Source organism: Tetrao urogallus, assembly GCF_951394365.1.
Source record: "Tetrao urogallus genome assembly, chromosome: 24".
Classification (NCBI taxonomy): domain Eukaryota; kingdom Metazoa; phylum Chordata; class Aves; order Galliformes; family Phasianidae; genus Tetrao; species Tetrao urogallus.
In genome coordinates this window covers 364,007-380,469 of record NC_136837.1, presented here as the reverse complement: position 1 = coordinate 380,469, position 16,463 = coordinate 364,007, and the positions used below count along the sequence as shown (strand labels likewise).

Here is a 16,463-nt window from a genome sequence, read left to right as displayed (position 1 = left end):
AGCTGGATCAGCAGCCCACGGCTTGTCTTTTGGCTGGGAAATTACTGGGAAAGGGCAAGCAGGGCTGTTGTATCACTGCTCCACTCTGCTCTGCTCCCCAGGCGCCTCAGGAGCGTGCGGGTGGCAGCATGTCTGCCTCCCTCAGAGGACAGCCTGGCACTGTGCACTGTGGTTTTCCAGCATTTTCAGCACTGCGGCACTGCTGGATAAAGAACCCCCTGTTTTGGTTAAAACTGATCAGACCCAGAGTCTCGCAGAGAGCTAATGGGCTGTTATGGAGACTGGAGGTGGAGGAAGACCAATAGGGATTCTTTGCTGGCTCCTTTTGGCTGTTTTTAAAGTCACTATTTCTTGTTCTGCTGTAGAGTGCAGGTTCACAGGGAGGCTGGGGGTATTTTCCAGCCTGGGGAGTGGAGGTGAAATGAGAGATGAAGGTAGCAGTGGGAAAGCTGTGAAGGGAGCAGGGCTATTGGCAATGGGCTGGAATGTAATGGTGCAGCAATCAAGTCTTTACCCTCACCTTTCTAAAGACAAAGGTCCCCTTTATCCCTCCTGGCCCCTCCACAGGAGGAGGGGTCCCAGAAACATCTGTCCAGAGCCTGCTGCTGCTCCCTGTATACCCAGCTGCTTCTGGAGGCAGCCCCGAGGGCAGGAGGCACCTGAGAGAGAGTGATGTGATTTGTGCCTGCTTAAAATCTCCCAACAGCCTTTACAAAGCTCCCTCCTGTCCCAGAGGCTGTGATTTCTGCACCGGTCGCTGCGCTAGCAGCAAGCATTGCTTTGGAGCAATGGGCTCAGATGCACCAAAGGTAAACTATTTGGAAAGCAAAGTGTTGTTTGGGGATGGAATTTCCAGCTGTTGTGCTGAATTTTTGTTGTTTGTAATGGGATACTGAATGCACAGCTGTCTCTTCTTGGGAAAAGCTCCAGGCTGGCATTTATTGGAGGCTTTGCCATAACTCCAACCAGGGTCTTGTAGGAGATGCTGGTCTTGCACCCAAGCCACTCAGCATGGCTCAAGAGGCGCCTGAACTGTTAAAACTATTCACAAAATGGGGCTTTCCTCTGCAGTGAGCAGTTGGTTTCCTGAAGGCATTCACTGCTTCATGATCTAACTCTATTCCTACTGCAGGGATTCCTCGGGGAGGCACCCCGGACCTGTGTATCAGAGAGCGATGGGAAAGGTGGAGGCATCTGCAGAGCAGACACTGCCACAGATTCAGCAGCCAGTGCTCATGCAGCATCAGGGTGTGGGATTTCAAAATCTATTTCTTGCATTCATGTGAGTGAATTCAGCGGTATGAAAGTCGACAAATAGCAGACTGCTGATGGCGCTGTGTCCAGGGAGAGCCAGCTTTAAACCTTCCAGTGTGCTGGAGGCAACTGTAAATCTCATGGCAGCCTCAGGCTTGTTGCAAAAAGCCTGGTTGGTGATGTTTTTCTGGACGTGGGTGCCACAGGCCGTGAGCTGCTGCGTGCAAATTGCAGGGGAGAGAGTGCTGCTTTCTGTGCGTGCGATGGAAGCAGTGGGCAGACCTGCTGCAGTCCTGGCCCCGCAGGCTGCAGGTTGCAGGCAGTACAGTGGTTAGGAGGGTTTGCATCTGCCTGCTGACACTTTCTTTCTGCACTGACAAATGGCACATGATGCTGTCGCTCTTGGGTCTGGATTTCTGGCTCAGACACTATTTCTGCAGAGTCCCTGCGGTGATAGAGGCTCATGTGGAGGGGACAGCATGGCTGTGTGTGTGACAGCACTCACGTTCCAGGTGTTTTCTGAATGGGCTGAAAGCTGACCCAGCTCTTGAGTCTGATGGGGCAATGGGGCAACCTCGTCCTCGCCCCTCGTGGTGAAGTTGCCCCTGCGGCAGGGAGAAGCTGAATGGCTGCACCAAAGAGTGCGCTGAACAGCAGCGTACTGCATCCCAGACACCTCCTCCCTCCACCACCAGCCAAATGCAGGCATCAGATCTCCCCCCCACTCCACCAGGCTTTGTGGGTGTGAAAATCCAGAGCTGAGTTTTGGAGCTGATGCAAAAGCCCGCGCAAAAGTTTAGGATAATGTTGGGGGAGAGGGTGTGCAAAGGGGGACGTGGCTGGAGAGGAGGGGGATGCTGTGGGGCCAGGGAGGGGCCTGTGTGTTGGGAATTTGTCTGTACTCCGCGGCCTGCTGTCGAATCTGTCCTCCAACAACACAGAAGCATGCACGTACATCCCCAAAGGGAACTGACTGCAATACTGCTGAGCTGAATATCTGGCGGTGCTGCTCTTCCCCTGTTCCTCCCTTCCCCCAGCGAGATGCCAGAGCTCTGATTGAAAACAGCAGGCATGGGAGCCTTGTAGGGTTAAACAGAGCCAGATGGGAGCAGAGTGAGACAAAAAGGAAAGTAACACAGGCCAGGGGAGGGCGGGGGGTGGGAACAGGGGTTTTTTTCAAGGAGAAAGTCAATTACTTTGAGCCCCAGGAATGCATGGGATTGCTTCAAAGGGAGCAGGGCTGGCACAGCCTCAGGGGCTGGAAGAAGCACCCACCAGAGTTGGAGTGGAAAGGGGGTTGTTATGCTGGAGGGGACCTAGACAGGCATTTCCATGCCAGGAAAAGGCAACAGGAGGGGGTTTGGTGGTGGGTGCTGCTATACCTTGAAGCAGACTGATTTGAGCTCCAGCAACACCAAAGCCTCCTGCCTCATGCTGCTATCCCAGCTGTAATGTCTCCCACGGCATCTGCTTAGTTAGCCTGGGAGATCCATTCTCCTCTCTGTCTCATCTTCCTCCCCACCCTCCTCCCTGTCTCCCCACTCTTGGTTCCCCTTCCCATCCCGGTTCTGCCCAGCTTCTCCATCTGCTTTGCTGTTCATCCACCTGGGCTCCATTCTCACTGGAGTGCCAAATGCCTTTGGTAGAAGCCTGACAAACACCCCCAGGTATCTGCTGCCTGCACAGAAAGTACAGAACCTGGCCTGCTCCAGCTGGTCTGGGGAGCATCCAAAGCACCTCCTTCACCAGGCTTTCTGGGGAGCTCATCTGCAAAGAGCTGGATTCTGCCACCCTCCAAGCTGTCAGCTGGAGAGCACCCAGCAAAAATCTTGCAGGGAAGGTTGCTGCTGCTGTTTCAGGCAACAGGGATGGGACAGAAAGCCTCCGTGGGCTTAGTAACAACCGTAGAAATCAGAATGTGGTTGAGAAGGAGAAGTGGGGGATGTGAGCTGTTGGGCTGGTGTCCAGGAGGGGCTCCCAATGGGAGACAATCAGGGGGACAATCAGAGGCCTTGTCTGATCCTTCTAGATCCCCCACTGCTATTGCACTCCCCCTAAATTACCAGCCCAGCCTAGCACCCTGCAGTGGGGCTGGAGGTGACGGATCAGTTATCTGGGTAACATAGGGAGCCATATGGCAGAATATCTTCAGTATTGCCCAATCGTAATCTTGCAAATGTCCTTTTTTTTATCACACAGCCTTGGAAATGGGCCGTCCTGCATTAAATCCTGGTCCCTGAAGCACAACACTATCCATCTTCACGGCTCTGCTAGCTGCTGCAGGCCTCCTGCTACTGTTGCTCAGCCAGTTTGTTGCTGAATCATTGATTTTTTGGCTCAAGAGCAAAATTAACCCTAATCCATCAGGGCCTCTGAAAGGGCAATCCATCCTTCTGGAAGAAGGGTGAGGTGAGGCTCCCAACCCACACTGGGGACATCTTCCCACCACAGGAGATGCTGCTTATTGAAGCTGAAGGGATGCTGCAGTTCAGAGCAAGAAAATGTCTCCTCGTGGCCCATCTGCTCACCTCTGCTCTATTCAGGGGATTTCTGCCCTCCCTGCCTGTCTTTATGACCGCTCGTCTTTTGCCAGAATTACTGCACAGTTTCCTTGCAGTTTTAGGACCACTGTGTAGCTCTCTTCCCTCTTAATGTGGAATGAGTAGGGTTACCTTGATCTCATTTCTGTGCCCTGCTGTAGGTGACTTTTCTCTCAGCTGTGTTTTGTTCTTCGAAAGGCCAAAAAAGTAAAAGTAAAGATCAACCAACCAACCAACCAAGCAAGCAAAAAAAAAAAAAAAAAAAAAAGAAAAAAAGAGACAAGCCCTCCAAAAACACAAATGAAATGGAAAAAAAGCAGCCCCCAGTGGCATAAAGCTGAGCCAGAGGAGATCTCAGTGAACTCATGCTTGGGAAAGGGGTTGGATGTAAAGATAACTCCCAGGGGGAAGGAGAAAAAATAGCAGGTTACTGGCAGAGTAGTGGAGTAACTCCTGGTGCCAGAGACTGTGGTGATGGGAGATGATGCAGAACCTAAACTGGTCTCTTCACACAGAGGGTGGTGAGGCACTGGAACAGGTTGCCCAAGGAGGCTGTGGATGCCCCATCCCTGCAGGCATTCAAGGCCAGGCTGGATGTGGCTCTGGGCAGCCTGGTCTGCTGTTGGTGACCCTGCACACAGCAGGGAGTTGCTCATCTATGAGCACTGTGGCCCTTTTCAAGCCAGGCCATTCTAGGATTCTGTGATTCTTCCTAACCCACCTCTTGTTGTCTCACTTAGGCAAACATCTGGACCATGAAGTTGGCCTTTAGCTTGCTTCTCCCACTTGTTCTCGTGCTGATCTCAGAGGTGAGTGGGCAGCGGAGGAAGCCTCCACGGAAACCCACCCGCCCGCCTCCTGAGCCCGTCGAGCCTGTTGAACCCGTGGAGCCCACCGAGCTGCCCCCACCCCTGCCGCCCGGCCCACCCTCCATCTTCCCTGATTGCCCCCGAGAATGCTACTGTCCCCCAGACTTCCCCTCTGCCCTCTACTGTGACAGCCGCAACCTACGGAAGGTCCCCATCATCCCGTCCCGCATCCACTACCTCTACCTCCAGAACAACTTCATCGATGACCTCCCGGAGGAGTCCTTCAGGAACGCCACAGAGCTGAAATGGGTCAACCTTGACAACAATCGCATCCGGAAAGTGGACAGGCGGGTCCTGGAGAAGCTGGAAAACCTCATCTTCCTCTACATGGAGAAGAACCAGCTGAAGGAGGTGCCTGCCTTCCTGCCACCCAACCTGGAGCAGCTGCGCCTGAGCAGGAATCAGATTTCCAAGATCCCTGCTGGGGTCTTCAACAAGCTGGAGAACCTGGTGCTCTTGGATCTGCACCACAACAAGCTCAGTGATGGAGTTTTCAACAAAAACACCTTCAAAGGACTCAAGAATCTCATGCAACTCAACCTTGCCCACAACATCCTGAGGAAAATGCCGCCTGGGGTGCCCAGTGCCATCCACCAGCTCTTCCTGGACAGGAACAACATCGAAGACATCCCCAGTGACTATTTCAAGGAGTTTCCCAACCTGGCGTTCATCCGGCTCAACTACAACCAGATCTCTGACAAGGGGCTCCCCAAGAACTCCTTCAACCTCACCAACCTGCTGGTGTTGCACCTAGCTCACAACAAGCTCACCAACGTCCCTTTCATCAGTGCCAAGCTGGAGCACCTCTACCTGAACAACAACTCCATTGAAAGTGAGTCACGTTGGCCAGCCGGGAGAGATCTGGGAAGCAGATAGATTGAGAGATGGCAAGAGTTTTGTTCCAAAGGGCATTTTTCACCCATGAACCTTTCAAAGGGGGGATGCAGTGATGAGATGAGCTCAGGTTTTAGTGTTGGCAAATGAAGGTGGGTTTGCACGAGGTGAAGGACGAACCACAGATGAGGGTAGCAGCAGAGGAGCAGGGCTGAATAGCCCTTGGAGCTGCAAGGCTTTTCTTATTCGTTGCCATGGGCAGACATTCTTAGGGGCTAGCAGTCATTGAAGCAATTACTTCCCCACCAGGGTTCAGAAATAGGGCTGCTCAGAAAAGAGTGTCTGTGCACATGTTTTACGAACTGATGCCAAATACACAGTCAAGATGGTTAGAAATAACCCAGATTAACTCTCAAGCAGAGCCTCACAGAGGAAGGAACAAGGAGAACAGGGCTGTGATGGAGGTTGTCTTGGCAAACCAACCTGGGCAGTTTCACGCTGCTCCAGGCAAAGCGTAGCGACTTGATGGTGCTGGCCTGTGAAGTGTGTAAACACAGCCAGCACATTAGAGAAGAAGGCAGAGAACCATTCCTGGTCAAGCCAGATGTTTCTGCTTTTAGAGGTCCAGTGACCTGCTGTCCTTGCTATCTGCAGGGGAGCAAGAATGCTGCACTCCTGCCAGAAACCCTCTGTGCATTGGGGAAAGAGAGCTGGGCTCTCGTATTTCAGGCTCTGGTTTGGGGGCTGAAGGACCTGCACAGGGAATACTCGTTTGTGAAGCAGCTGCCAGGCAGGACATTGGTCCCAACAGGTGACGTGACGCCACCACTTCCACATGCTGCAGTGTTTGTTTATTGGGCAGTGACTGTGTGGCTTTACATGGAAGAACAGTGTGCTGCCACGGAGGTATAAAATTGTGGACCGGGCTCTGGCTGCGGCATCAGGATGGGGCAAGGCAGGAGCTGTCTTCTTACCTGCCAAGCACTGACCATGTTGTGATGATCCCTTTTGTCTCCAGATTGGCTCTCTGTATTCCTCACCTTGCTTTGGCTGAGTGACCTGCTTCATTTCTGAACAAAAGCAAGATTTCTCTCTTGCTTGGTCTGCACCCTGCCCCATGCAGGGGCTGGGGATTCTACCTTTGATAGCAAAGCAAACCCATCGTGGCGGTGACCCTATGAAGATAGGGACAAATGAATGGAGGGGAGGGGAATGGTTCTCTAGCATCCCACCCTGCCTTCCTTTTCCTCGTTACCTCTAACCCATGCCCTTCTTCTCCTTCTTTCCCTGCAGAAATCAATGGGACGCAGATCTGCCCCACCTCACTGATGTCCATCCAGGACTTCTCCCCCTCCGACCTGGACAGCGTGCCCCGGCTCCGGTACCTGCGGCTGGACGGGAACCTCCTGAAGCCCCCCATCCCCTTGGACCTGATGATGTGTTTCCGCCTCCTGCAGTCTGTGGTTTTCTAGCCCTGCGTGCCTCTCCTATGACTTGGCTTTGCACAAAGACTTGAACCCCATCAGCTTTTGACACTCGGGACTCTCTTTGCTTTCCCCTTCCCTTGCTCACACTCTGGCCTCTCTGTTCCTCATCCCCTCCCTCCCCCCTTTCCTTGCCTGCAGTGGCTTCTGTGTCCCCGGAGGTTGTCTGCAGGACAGCATCATGTTGCAGCAACTGTCCCAGGTCCCAGCATCAGCCTGGGCTGCATGGGGGGCTGTCACCTCTCACTATGCTGTCACCCTCCTGTCACCCTGCCCCTGCCCTCACCCCCTCCCCTCCCCACCTGGCCCTTTGCCAGCACTGGAGCTGGCTTCATCTCTCCCCCGGACCTGGCAGAGTTTGGGGAGGATGGGCTCGGTCCTAGCCAAAGCATGTCCTGATGGAGCTGATGAGGAGGCTGTTTGGGGAAGGGATGGCACAGGAGCGAGGGGTGCTGCAGGACAGCAATCACACAGCCCTGTGATGGAGCTATTTCAGCTCAGAGCAGCAGTATTCTGCACCAACACCAAACCCAAACAGCCACGAAAGCCGAGACCGGCCTATGTGGGGACAGCTGCATCCCTGCGCTCGGGGCTGCAGCACGCGCTGAGGCTGACTCCCGGCTTTGGGAAGCGCAGCCCTCCGTCCCCGCACCGCCTCCCATCAATCCAAGCGGGTTCTGCGGTCACATCCAACCGACGGCGGCGCAGCGGTGCTGCGGGTCCCAGCCCGATCCCGGGGCGTTACCCCGAGGTCCCGCGGCCGCCGCCCGGTTCGGTGCGCGGGGCGCCGGCTGGGACCGCCGGGCAGAGCCGGCAACGACACCTCGTGGCCGCAGCCACGGCCCGGGGCCGGGACGCTGTCCTCCCGCAGCTCCGCAGCCTTGCTCTCGGGGCGGCGTGGCTGAGGGCGATTGGGCAGGAGATGGTGGGGGGGGATGGTCCTTCCCCTGCTGCTGCCTGTGGGGTTGCAATACACTCCGCGTGTTCTGCGCCCCTGCCCCGATTTCAGACGCCCCTTCCCCCCCCCCCCCCCCCCCCCCCCGCATCCTGCCGCCCCCGTGCTGAGATGCTGACGTGAAGAACATCTGGGCTCTGCTGGCTGGGTGACCTCCGTGCCACCCCCCGCCCTGCCCTCCCCTCCTTCCTGCACCCCCACCTCCTGCAGGTTCCACTCTGTTGCTTTCTTGGACCGAACACACGTCTGGTTTTGCCTTGTGGTTTTTGATTTTTTATTATTATTATTATTTTTAAGGAGAGGAAAAGAAAAGGGAAAATTACTCTTTTGGAAAAGCTGTTTTTTATCCCCTCTTCTCCCCATTTCCACATGTATCACTTCCCTCTTGGATAGCTGTGCCTGCATATATAGGGTGTCCGGGTTTAGAGGGGATTACTCTTTTTTTTTTTCCTTCCTGATTCTCAGGACTTACATTTGAGGAGAAAAAAAATCCAATCAAAACAAATACAAAGCAATAAACCAAAGAAACCAGCCTTGGTATTCATCCCCCAAAGTGACCCTTCTCTGGGGTGGGCATGGACAGGCACTATGTCCCACTCCCCAGGAAGGGGTGGGCATGCTTCCTACAGGTGCCCTGCATGCACCAGATAGGAAGGATCAGCAAACTCCCATGATATTCAGGATTTTTTAAATAATATGAGTCTCTCCAAGTCTTCTTCCAATGGGCTTTGTTGGGTTTGACAGGTTTCAACCTTAGACCCGGAGACCCTATGTATATATTTATATATAATGTGTATATATACTGGTAGACTGTACAGATATATCTAGAGACATATGTAGTTCTCAACTGATTTCAACTTAATGGTATTTTCACTCCTACTCTCTGCAGCAGTGAAAATAAAGAGATTCACAAGGGACCTGGAGCCGTGGTTGTCTCTGCATCTTCTCTGTTGCATGGGAGCAGCTCCGTTTGGGAGCACAGGGCAGCCCTCCCAAAAGCTGGAGCTTGTCTGTTGCTCACCCAGGGCTCTCCTCTACCTGTGGTGATCAGGTTTCTGGAGCATGGGCCTGGCCTAATGAGCAGTTCTGCTAATTAGGAATGCCCAACTTTGACTGCAGCTCCCAGGGCTGTGGATGCAGATGATGGGTGGTATTGTCCCAGCATGGCTGCATGCACTGCATTGGGGTGGGTTGTCTCAAACTGGGGCTGAGTTGCCCCACCTCACTTTGGTGCTCCCAGGAAAGCCAGACAAATGCCTTTGGGGTGAGTTTGCCCCTCCGGTTGGCACAGGTGGACTTTGGGACACGTAGGAAAAGCATTTCTGACACACTGCAATAAGCCTGGACCCCCAGCGCTGTGGTTGTGCGGGTTGCATGCGTGCTTTCACACAAGCAGAATTGGTGTGGGCAGCAATTTATCTTCTGCCCATCACTGCAGGTTCAAAATCTCTTTTTGCTGCTGCTCTCCCCATGCGAATCATGAGCAGAGAGGGAGGGTGGGTGTGGGTCTGGAGGGAATGTGTGGGCTCTGGCATGGGGCACACAGGTGTGTGCGTGCGCCGTGCAGAGCAGGCAGCTAGCTCTCCTGTTTTTCTGCTGTAGAATAAAATCTGTGCTTTGTGATGGGCACATGAACCCCGTGCTTCGACGTGGCTGCCTCTCCAGACGAGGAACCCAACACCGAAGAAACGAGGGGGGCTGAGCCGTGGTGCCCCCAAGCTGCCATGTCGTCTCCATCACTGTGGCTGCTGAGCCGCCTAATGAGGGGCTTAATGGGGATTAGCGGCCGCCCTTTGCTCCACTGCGTCCAGAGGGGGCCAGGGCTGCGTTGGCAAGAGGGGAACGTGCGTGGGACATGGGACGTGTGTGGGACAGCTCAGCCACACCACACAGCTGGGTGTGCTGGGCCTGTGGGTGCGTGGACAAGGATGATCCCCGCTGCGAGGGTGTCCTTGCCTGTCAGAAAGAAGTGGCAGATGGGCATGACGTCTCGGGTGGGTGAGCGTGTGGGCTGCGATCTGTGTGCAAGAGAGAGGAACGTTTTCACAGTGGTGGGTGGCTGCATGTGCACCGTGCTGCCCAGTATTGATGGAGCCAATGGGGCTGGTGTGCACACCCAGCCCATCTTGAGGTGTCCTAGCCCTGTAGGATACATCCCCAACACTCAGAGGATGCAGCAGGGCTAGGAGCCGCAGGTGGCAGGGAGCCAGCAGCTCTACTGCACACGTGGGTGCATGGAGGGGAAGAGGGGGAACTTCTCCCACCCCACTCTGGTGGTGAGAGTGGTGCTGCCCCCACTCTGTGCCTGCTCCTTCTCCACAGACCGCTCCAAGTTTCCAAAGCAGCACTGCACAGAGGGACTGAGCAGAGGGGAAAAGTGAGGGGGGCAGATGAGCCGAATGTCACAAGGTACCTGGCTGCTTCTGGGCATGTGCTGAGCAAGGACCCCCAAAGGCTGGGGAGCAGGAGTCCCCACACACCCTCCCCAAGGCTGGGGTGCTCACTGCACCTTGATGGAAACCCCACTCAGCAGCTGGGGCTGCACCTGATGCTCTGCCAATCCTGCATCCATGAAACAGCCACATGTAGAAATTGCTCCTTGCCTTGGTAGGATCTGGGCTGCTGGGGCAGCCCACTATGCCCTCTTTGAAAAGGATTGCGTGTCCCTATCATCCTTGGGGGCACAGAGTGTAGGGAGTAGAGTACGGTCCTGATCCCATCCCATCTCACCCATCACAGCCCCAACACAAACCCAGGCAGTTGGAGGAAAGCCACCACGGCTCTGGCTTGTCCGTGGAAACAAAGTAAGGCCGCAGTGGAGTGCTGGGGACAGCTGGAGGCTGCCAGTCTGATTGGCCACGTCTTACCTCTCCCCCCAGCAGGAACTGCGCCAGGTCCTTCCGCCCATCCTCTCCAGGTATTAAAAACCCGGCAGCAATTTCCAGGCCAGCAACAGCCCACAGGAGCGGAGTTCTGTGCCAAGGAGGGGAAAGGGGGTATGTGCATGCTGTCTTCTTTCTTTCTGCTCCTTCAGCACTGAGCCCAGTGGCTCCATGTAGGGTTGGGGTGAGCAGTGGGTCTGGGTGAACTGGGTGTTGATGTTGCACACAGGAGGCTAATGGATTTTATTGCTCTTGTAGTGGTTTGATCTGCAGGAAAAGTGGAAATTAGGAGCAGCATTCTCAAACCAGATGCACTCAGGGTTGTTTGTATGGGAGAGTTATATTGGGGGGCTGCTGGGGCCAGACTGCTCTGCTTGCTTGGCTGGGAGTGGGTGGTGCTCCGAGCCCCTCATCACCTCCTCAGGGCTGGGAAAGTGAGGGCAGCCCAGCTGCTTGGGGCCTCTCCTGCACAGCCGTGCAGCCAGGCGTGAAATGGGCTGAGAAGAAAATAAAAGCTCATCCCCCACTGCAGTCCCTGGCACGGCTGCAGAGCGAGGCCAGCGTGCTCATCCTGCCTTCCTGCCCTTCTCTTTGCTTTCACCGCTTTGCAGCTGTCTTAGGGTAGATGGCTTTAGGGCACAGGATGCAGACTCTGGCCTGGGTGGGCATCGCCAGCCTTTGTTTGGGAGCAACCTGGGCTGTCCCAGCCAAGAAGGAAAGGAAGAAGGTGGAGAAGCCAAAACCTGACCTTGTGCTTTATGAAAACCTGGATCTGGAGAACTATGACATGACTCTGGACAGCTATGGGGACATCATGGACCTGAACAACTATGAGGAGCTCTATGACTATGGTGACCTGGCTCCCAAGGTGAGGGGGACAGGAGGGCATGTAGGGCAGGGCTCACCTGGGGAAGGAGGCAGAGGATGCCCCGAGAAATGGACCACAGCTGGTTCTTGTGGGCCATGGCTGGAGAACAAACTCGGCCCCTTGCACAAGCCTATGAGCGTTGGTGGTTCTTCCACTTGTTTTGCTGTTGGGAAGGCTTTACCCAATCCCAAATTTCTCCTGCTTCCTTGTGTCCTGCCTGGGCTGAGTGTTGCTATAGGATGAACCATGCGAAGACAAGGAAAAAGTGTCTGCATCCCTCTGGGTAGTAGAGAGTAGATTCTGAAGGGCCAGGAAAGCTGCTGAAGGAGTAGCTGGCTTTCCTATGAGAGGTGTCCAGTACCCCAAAGGGGAGTGGGAGAACTTGCTCAGCCTTCATGCCCCATCTGTTTTGCAGATCGAGGTTGGGACTCTGGCTCCTCGCCCCAAGGACCGCGGGACTCTGCCAGAGCTGGGCACAGCAGCTCCAACACCAAAGTTGCAGCCTCTGGCCACCACCAATCCCACCCGCCCAGCACCACCGGGACCCAACACTGCACAGGGTGAGCACAGACCGACAGGGTTTCCATCCACTGCAGCCATATGGCCCAGGGTGGGCATGGATTGTGCTCTACAAGAAAGAGAGCAAACTCTTTTCCAACAGCAGACAGCAGCAGTTATTTGCTCTGCCCATGCAGCAAGAAGAGGAGGGGTGCTGGGGTTTGCCTTATCGCACAGCAGGCAGGAGTGCTGCAGCAAGACATTTCTGAGAAATGAGCTCCAGCAAACACCAGCAACATCTTAATGAGCACAGGCATTGTGAGAGTTGGACAGAGTAGCAATTAGATTAGCGACAATTAAAATCCTGTAGTGAGGGATAAATATCTTTATTCATTTTCTGTGATTCCGGACTGGGACAAATTAAGGAGGAGGCAGAGGGAAATTGTTGCCTTTCTGCTTTGAACTCTCCCATTAATGGATGTAGAGCCTGGTGGCCCTGGGGGAGAGGAAGCCTGCATGGGAGGCACCCAGCTTTGCCTCTCCTCTCCTGCTGCCCCTGCCCAGCTCTGTTGGGACCACCTTGCTTGCACAGTGGAGTAAAGTATTTTGCTCAATGCAAAACTATTTTCTTTTGCTTTCTTTTGCCACATTTTTTCTGTGAGAAAAAAATAATGCGTCCAAATGAGCTTTATGTGCAACTCTGCTGTGCTTGGGAACCTCGCATCTACCCTTCTCCCATAGGAGCTACCCTGATCCTGAGCAGATTCATTTATTAGCAGACCTCAGGCTAGTGCTTCCTGACCCTTCTTCTGCTGGTTGGGATGCTCAAGGGAGATGGAGCAGCCCAGCTGTGCCATACTCAGCCATGTCAAGCCATGCTGTGCTATGCTGAGCCGTGAGGTGCTGTGCTGTGCCATGCCGTGCTGTGCCATGCCGTGCTGTGCCATACTGTGCTGTGCCATGTTGCGCTGTGCCGTGCTGAGCAGTGAGGTGCTGTGCTGTGCCATGCTGTGCTGTGCCATGCTGTGCTGTGCCATGCCATGCTGTGCCATACTGTGCTGTGCCATGCTGCGCTGTGCCGTGCTGAGCAGTGAGGTGCTGTGCTGTGCCATGCTGTGCTGTGCCGTGCCCAGTGCTGCCTCTCTGCCCCCAGGCCTCCCCAGCTGCTTGCGCTGCCTGTGCATCAGAACCTCCGTGTACTGCGATGACACCGACCTGGAGCACATCCCACCTCTGCCGCCCGACACCACCTACCTGTATGCCCGCTTCAACCGCATCGGTGCCATCCGGGCTGGCGATTTCATGGGGCTGAGTATGTTGGGGCAAGGCAAAGGCCAGGCCCTGGGGTGGCCTTGCAGGGACAGGTGATGATGTGTGACCTGCGCACCCCCTCCCTCCCTCTCCCATCAGAGAAACTGAAGCGAATAGACCTGACGAGCAATTCCATCTCCTGGGCAGACGTGGATGCTTTCCGTCTCCTCCCCAGCCTGCAGGAGCTCATCCTGCCTGAGAACAGGCTGACAGCTCTTCCCGAGCTGCCCCGCAGCATCGTCAGGCTGGATGCCCGCCTCAACAGGATCCCCAGTGCTGGTCTCCGGCCCGAAGCTTTCCAGGTAGGTGCTGGAGCTGTTGGTGTGCACTGAGCCGTGCCGTGCGCCCACAGACCCATCTGGATGGTTTTAACCCCGTGGCAAGGGATGATGGGGCTGGTGCCAGGGGCAGGGAGCGAGGAGCTTCACCTCTCATCTCTTCCTGCAGGACCTCACACAGCTGCAGTTTCTCCATCTGTCTGACAACCAGCTGGACTACATCCCTGCACCTCTGCCAGAGAGCCTACGCTCCCTGCACCTCCAGGTGAGATGTCTCCTTTTTCATAGCAAATCCTCATCTGCAGAGCTCCCTGAAGCTCCTCTGCACTTCCAAATCCCATTTCCCCCTTTCTCTCACCTTCCAGAACAACAACATCCAGACCATGCATGAGGACACGTTTTGCAACAGCCAAGACCAGAGCCACATCCGCAGGGCGCTGGAGGACATCCGCCTTGATGGCAACCCCATCAACCTCAGCCTCTTCCCCAATGCCTACTTCTGCCTGCCCCGCCTGCCCACGGGGCGCTTCCTCTGAGCCCCAGCATCAGCCCCTGATGGCGAGCATCCCCAGGCCTCTGGCGCTCCACCTGCACTCCCTTGTTTCCTGCTGTCCCATAGAAAACATGGGATTAAGGCAGACGTGTTTAACCTTAGTGTGAGCTGAGCATCTGAATGCAGGTGAACTCAGTTCTGGGGCAAATAGAGCCAGGTGTGAGCAGCTGTAATAAAATGAAGACTTTAAAAATGAATTCAGTGGGTTTTTTTTTGTTTTGTTTTTGTCTCTGGACAGTGAGAACAATGGAAAGTTCTCACCCAACCCAACAGCTTCTTTGTGACCTGTGCTGGATGCAAGGATGGGGACTGCTCTGTGTCCCAATTCTTGCTCAGTTCCCTCCCTCCTGGGGACCTTGGGAAGACTTTGTGAGTCTGCTTTAGGGGTTTCCAGGCCAGGAGCTGTGCTGTTGCAAGGAGGTGATGCTTTGACCTGTGCAATGGGCTGTCCCTCATCTGTGCCCGGGTCCATGGAGGATCTGTCCCTGGTTGGGACATAGAGCTAATGTGAGCTGTGTCTGGAGGGTTCATGCAGCAGCTCCCTGCGTTTTGGGGCTGCTTCAAAGCCCAAAGCCTGAAGGCAAATGTCCTCTCATCTAGCAGCAAAGAGTCACTTGGATGTAGTTAAAATATCTCATGTCAACCCAGCGTTTCAAACCTGAAGAGTTCTGCCCAGTGGTGAGATATTTTAAATGTAATGTATTCATCCTCAATATTTTTAAACATATGTAATAAACATGCGTACAGTGAGAGAGATGATGCACCCCCGGAGAATCCAAAATCCTGAACTGAAACCACTGAGCTCAGCCCACATCCTCCAGGCCTGGGGATGCAAACTAAGGCAGCTCGAGAAAAGATTCAGCTTCTCATATATGGGCACGCTGTGAGCACTGCTGGGTGCTGGTGCCTCAAGTCTGCCTTGCTGGCACGGCTCGGCAACACGCTGGGTGTGCCTGCGTGCACTTTTCCATGCAAAGCCCTACGAGGGGCTGCTCTGACACAGGCTATGTCCATCCAAAAGCCAGGACCTTTAATAAACGGTGAAAGGAATTTGTTTCTGCTCCAACCATTCCTTCCAGGCTCTAGATGCCAGGATTTATTAGCCCCGTTTCCTTGCCATCCTGGAGTCACCCGGCTTTCCCCAGCAGTGAACTCCGTTCCTTCACGTTCATCCCACTAGATGGCAAGGCAGAGTATTTGGAGACGCCTGACCTGAACGTCCGACTGCAAACTGAATCTCTGCTGTCTGTATTCCTTTTCGGGATGTTTTAGCATTTTTGAGAGATTCACGGGCATGCCCATGTAGCTGGAGAAGAGCTAGAGCTGTGCCCAGGTGTGCAGAGAAGGTGATAAAAGCAGCCGCAGGACGGAGAAGGATTTGCTTCAATTAGCAGGGGGTGAGGTAGGTGGGGATTTCTCTGGGCGCGAGGGCTTTGCAGACGCCGAGCTTTAATGCCAGCAGTGCGATGACCCGGGGGCTCTGCTGGGGGGAGCTGAGGTGCATCTCGTGTGGCATTCAGGTCTCTTCGTGTCTAAAGGAGGAAGGGGCAGCAGGCCTCTGTCTTCCTCACCTCCAGAGTACCAGGGGTCTGCTAGGGAGCTGAGCCCTGTTACTCTGCAGTTGGTACCTGTGCTCCTGTATCCTTGCTGCTTCTGAGGAGAGAGAGAAGAAATGAGTGCCTCCCTGTGCAGGGAATAGGATGGCAGCCCCCTGGGATGTCTGACGCTTCTGCTGCTGGCCCATGGCTGTTTCCCACCCTTCTGAACTCCCTTGTGACCTCAGTGGAGACCAGGTGCTCAAACTCCTCCCCCCAAGTACCTCGAAGAGGTTGGAGGAACCTACCTGGCACTTGCATGGGGGCACAGCCTGCCCTGGTTCTGAACGTAGCAGCTGATCTCAAGGGACTCCGCCCAGTCATGTGTCCTCAAGCTCCCTCGCTCCTGCTCCCCATGTCCCCAAGTTGTGCCCAGGCAGTTGGCAGTCCTGGCTGCTGTCCATCCTTGACATCTGTGGCTCTGCCCAGCTGATGGCTTGTACCATTTGTGGAGACCTGTTTGGATCTAAAGTCATTTCTGTGGCAGAGATTTTTAGGGCTGCACAGACTATCCCACGGTTATACGCATGTAAAGTTCTGTG

At 54.7% G+C, this 16,463-nt stretch overlaps 2 protein-coding genes across 2 annotated transcripts; both read left to right on the top strand.

Moving 5' to 3' along the window:
* Positions 1–4,549: 4,549 nt before the first annotated feature.
* Positions 4,550–6,969, top strand: PRELP (proline and arginine rich end leucine rich repeat protein; the record flags this gene model as incomplete). The annotated part of the gene is made up of 2 exons (XM_079546333.1): positions 4,550–5,495; positions 6,791–6,969. 2 exons carry the CDS (start codon positions 4,550–4,552, stop codon positions 6,967–6,969), a joined length of 1,125 nt encoding a protein of 374 aa, XP_079402459.1.
* A 4,474-nt stretch (positions 6,970–11,443) lies between these two features.
* Positions 11,444–14,309, top strand: OPTC (opticin; the record flags this gene model as incomplete). The annotated part of the gene is made up of 6 exons (XM_079546397.1): positions 11,444–11,686; positions 12,102–12,246; positions 13,338–13,496; positions 13,595–13,797; positions 13,943–14,038; positions 14,139–14,309. 6 exons carry the CDS (start codon positions 11,444–11,446, stop codon positions 14,307–14,309), a joined length of 1,017 nt encoding a protein of 338 aa, XP_079402523.1.
* Positions 14,310–16,463: the final 2,154 nt, after the last annotated feature.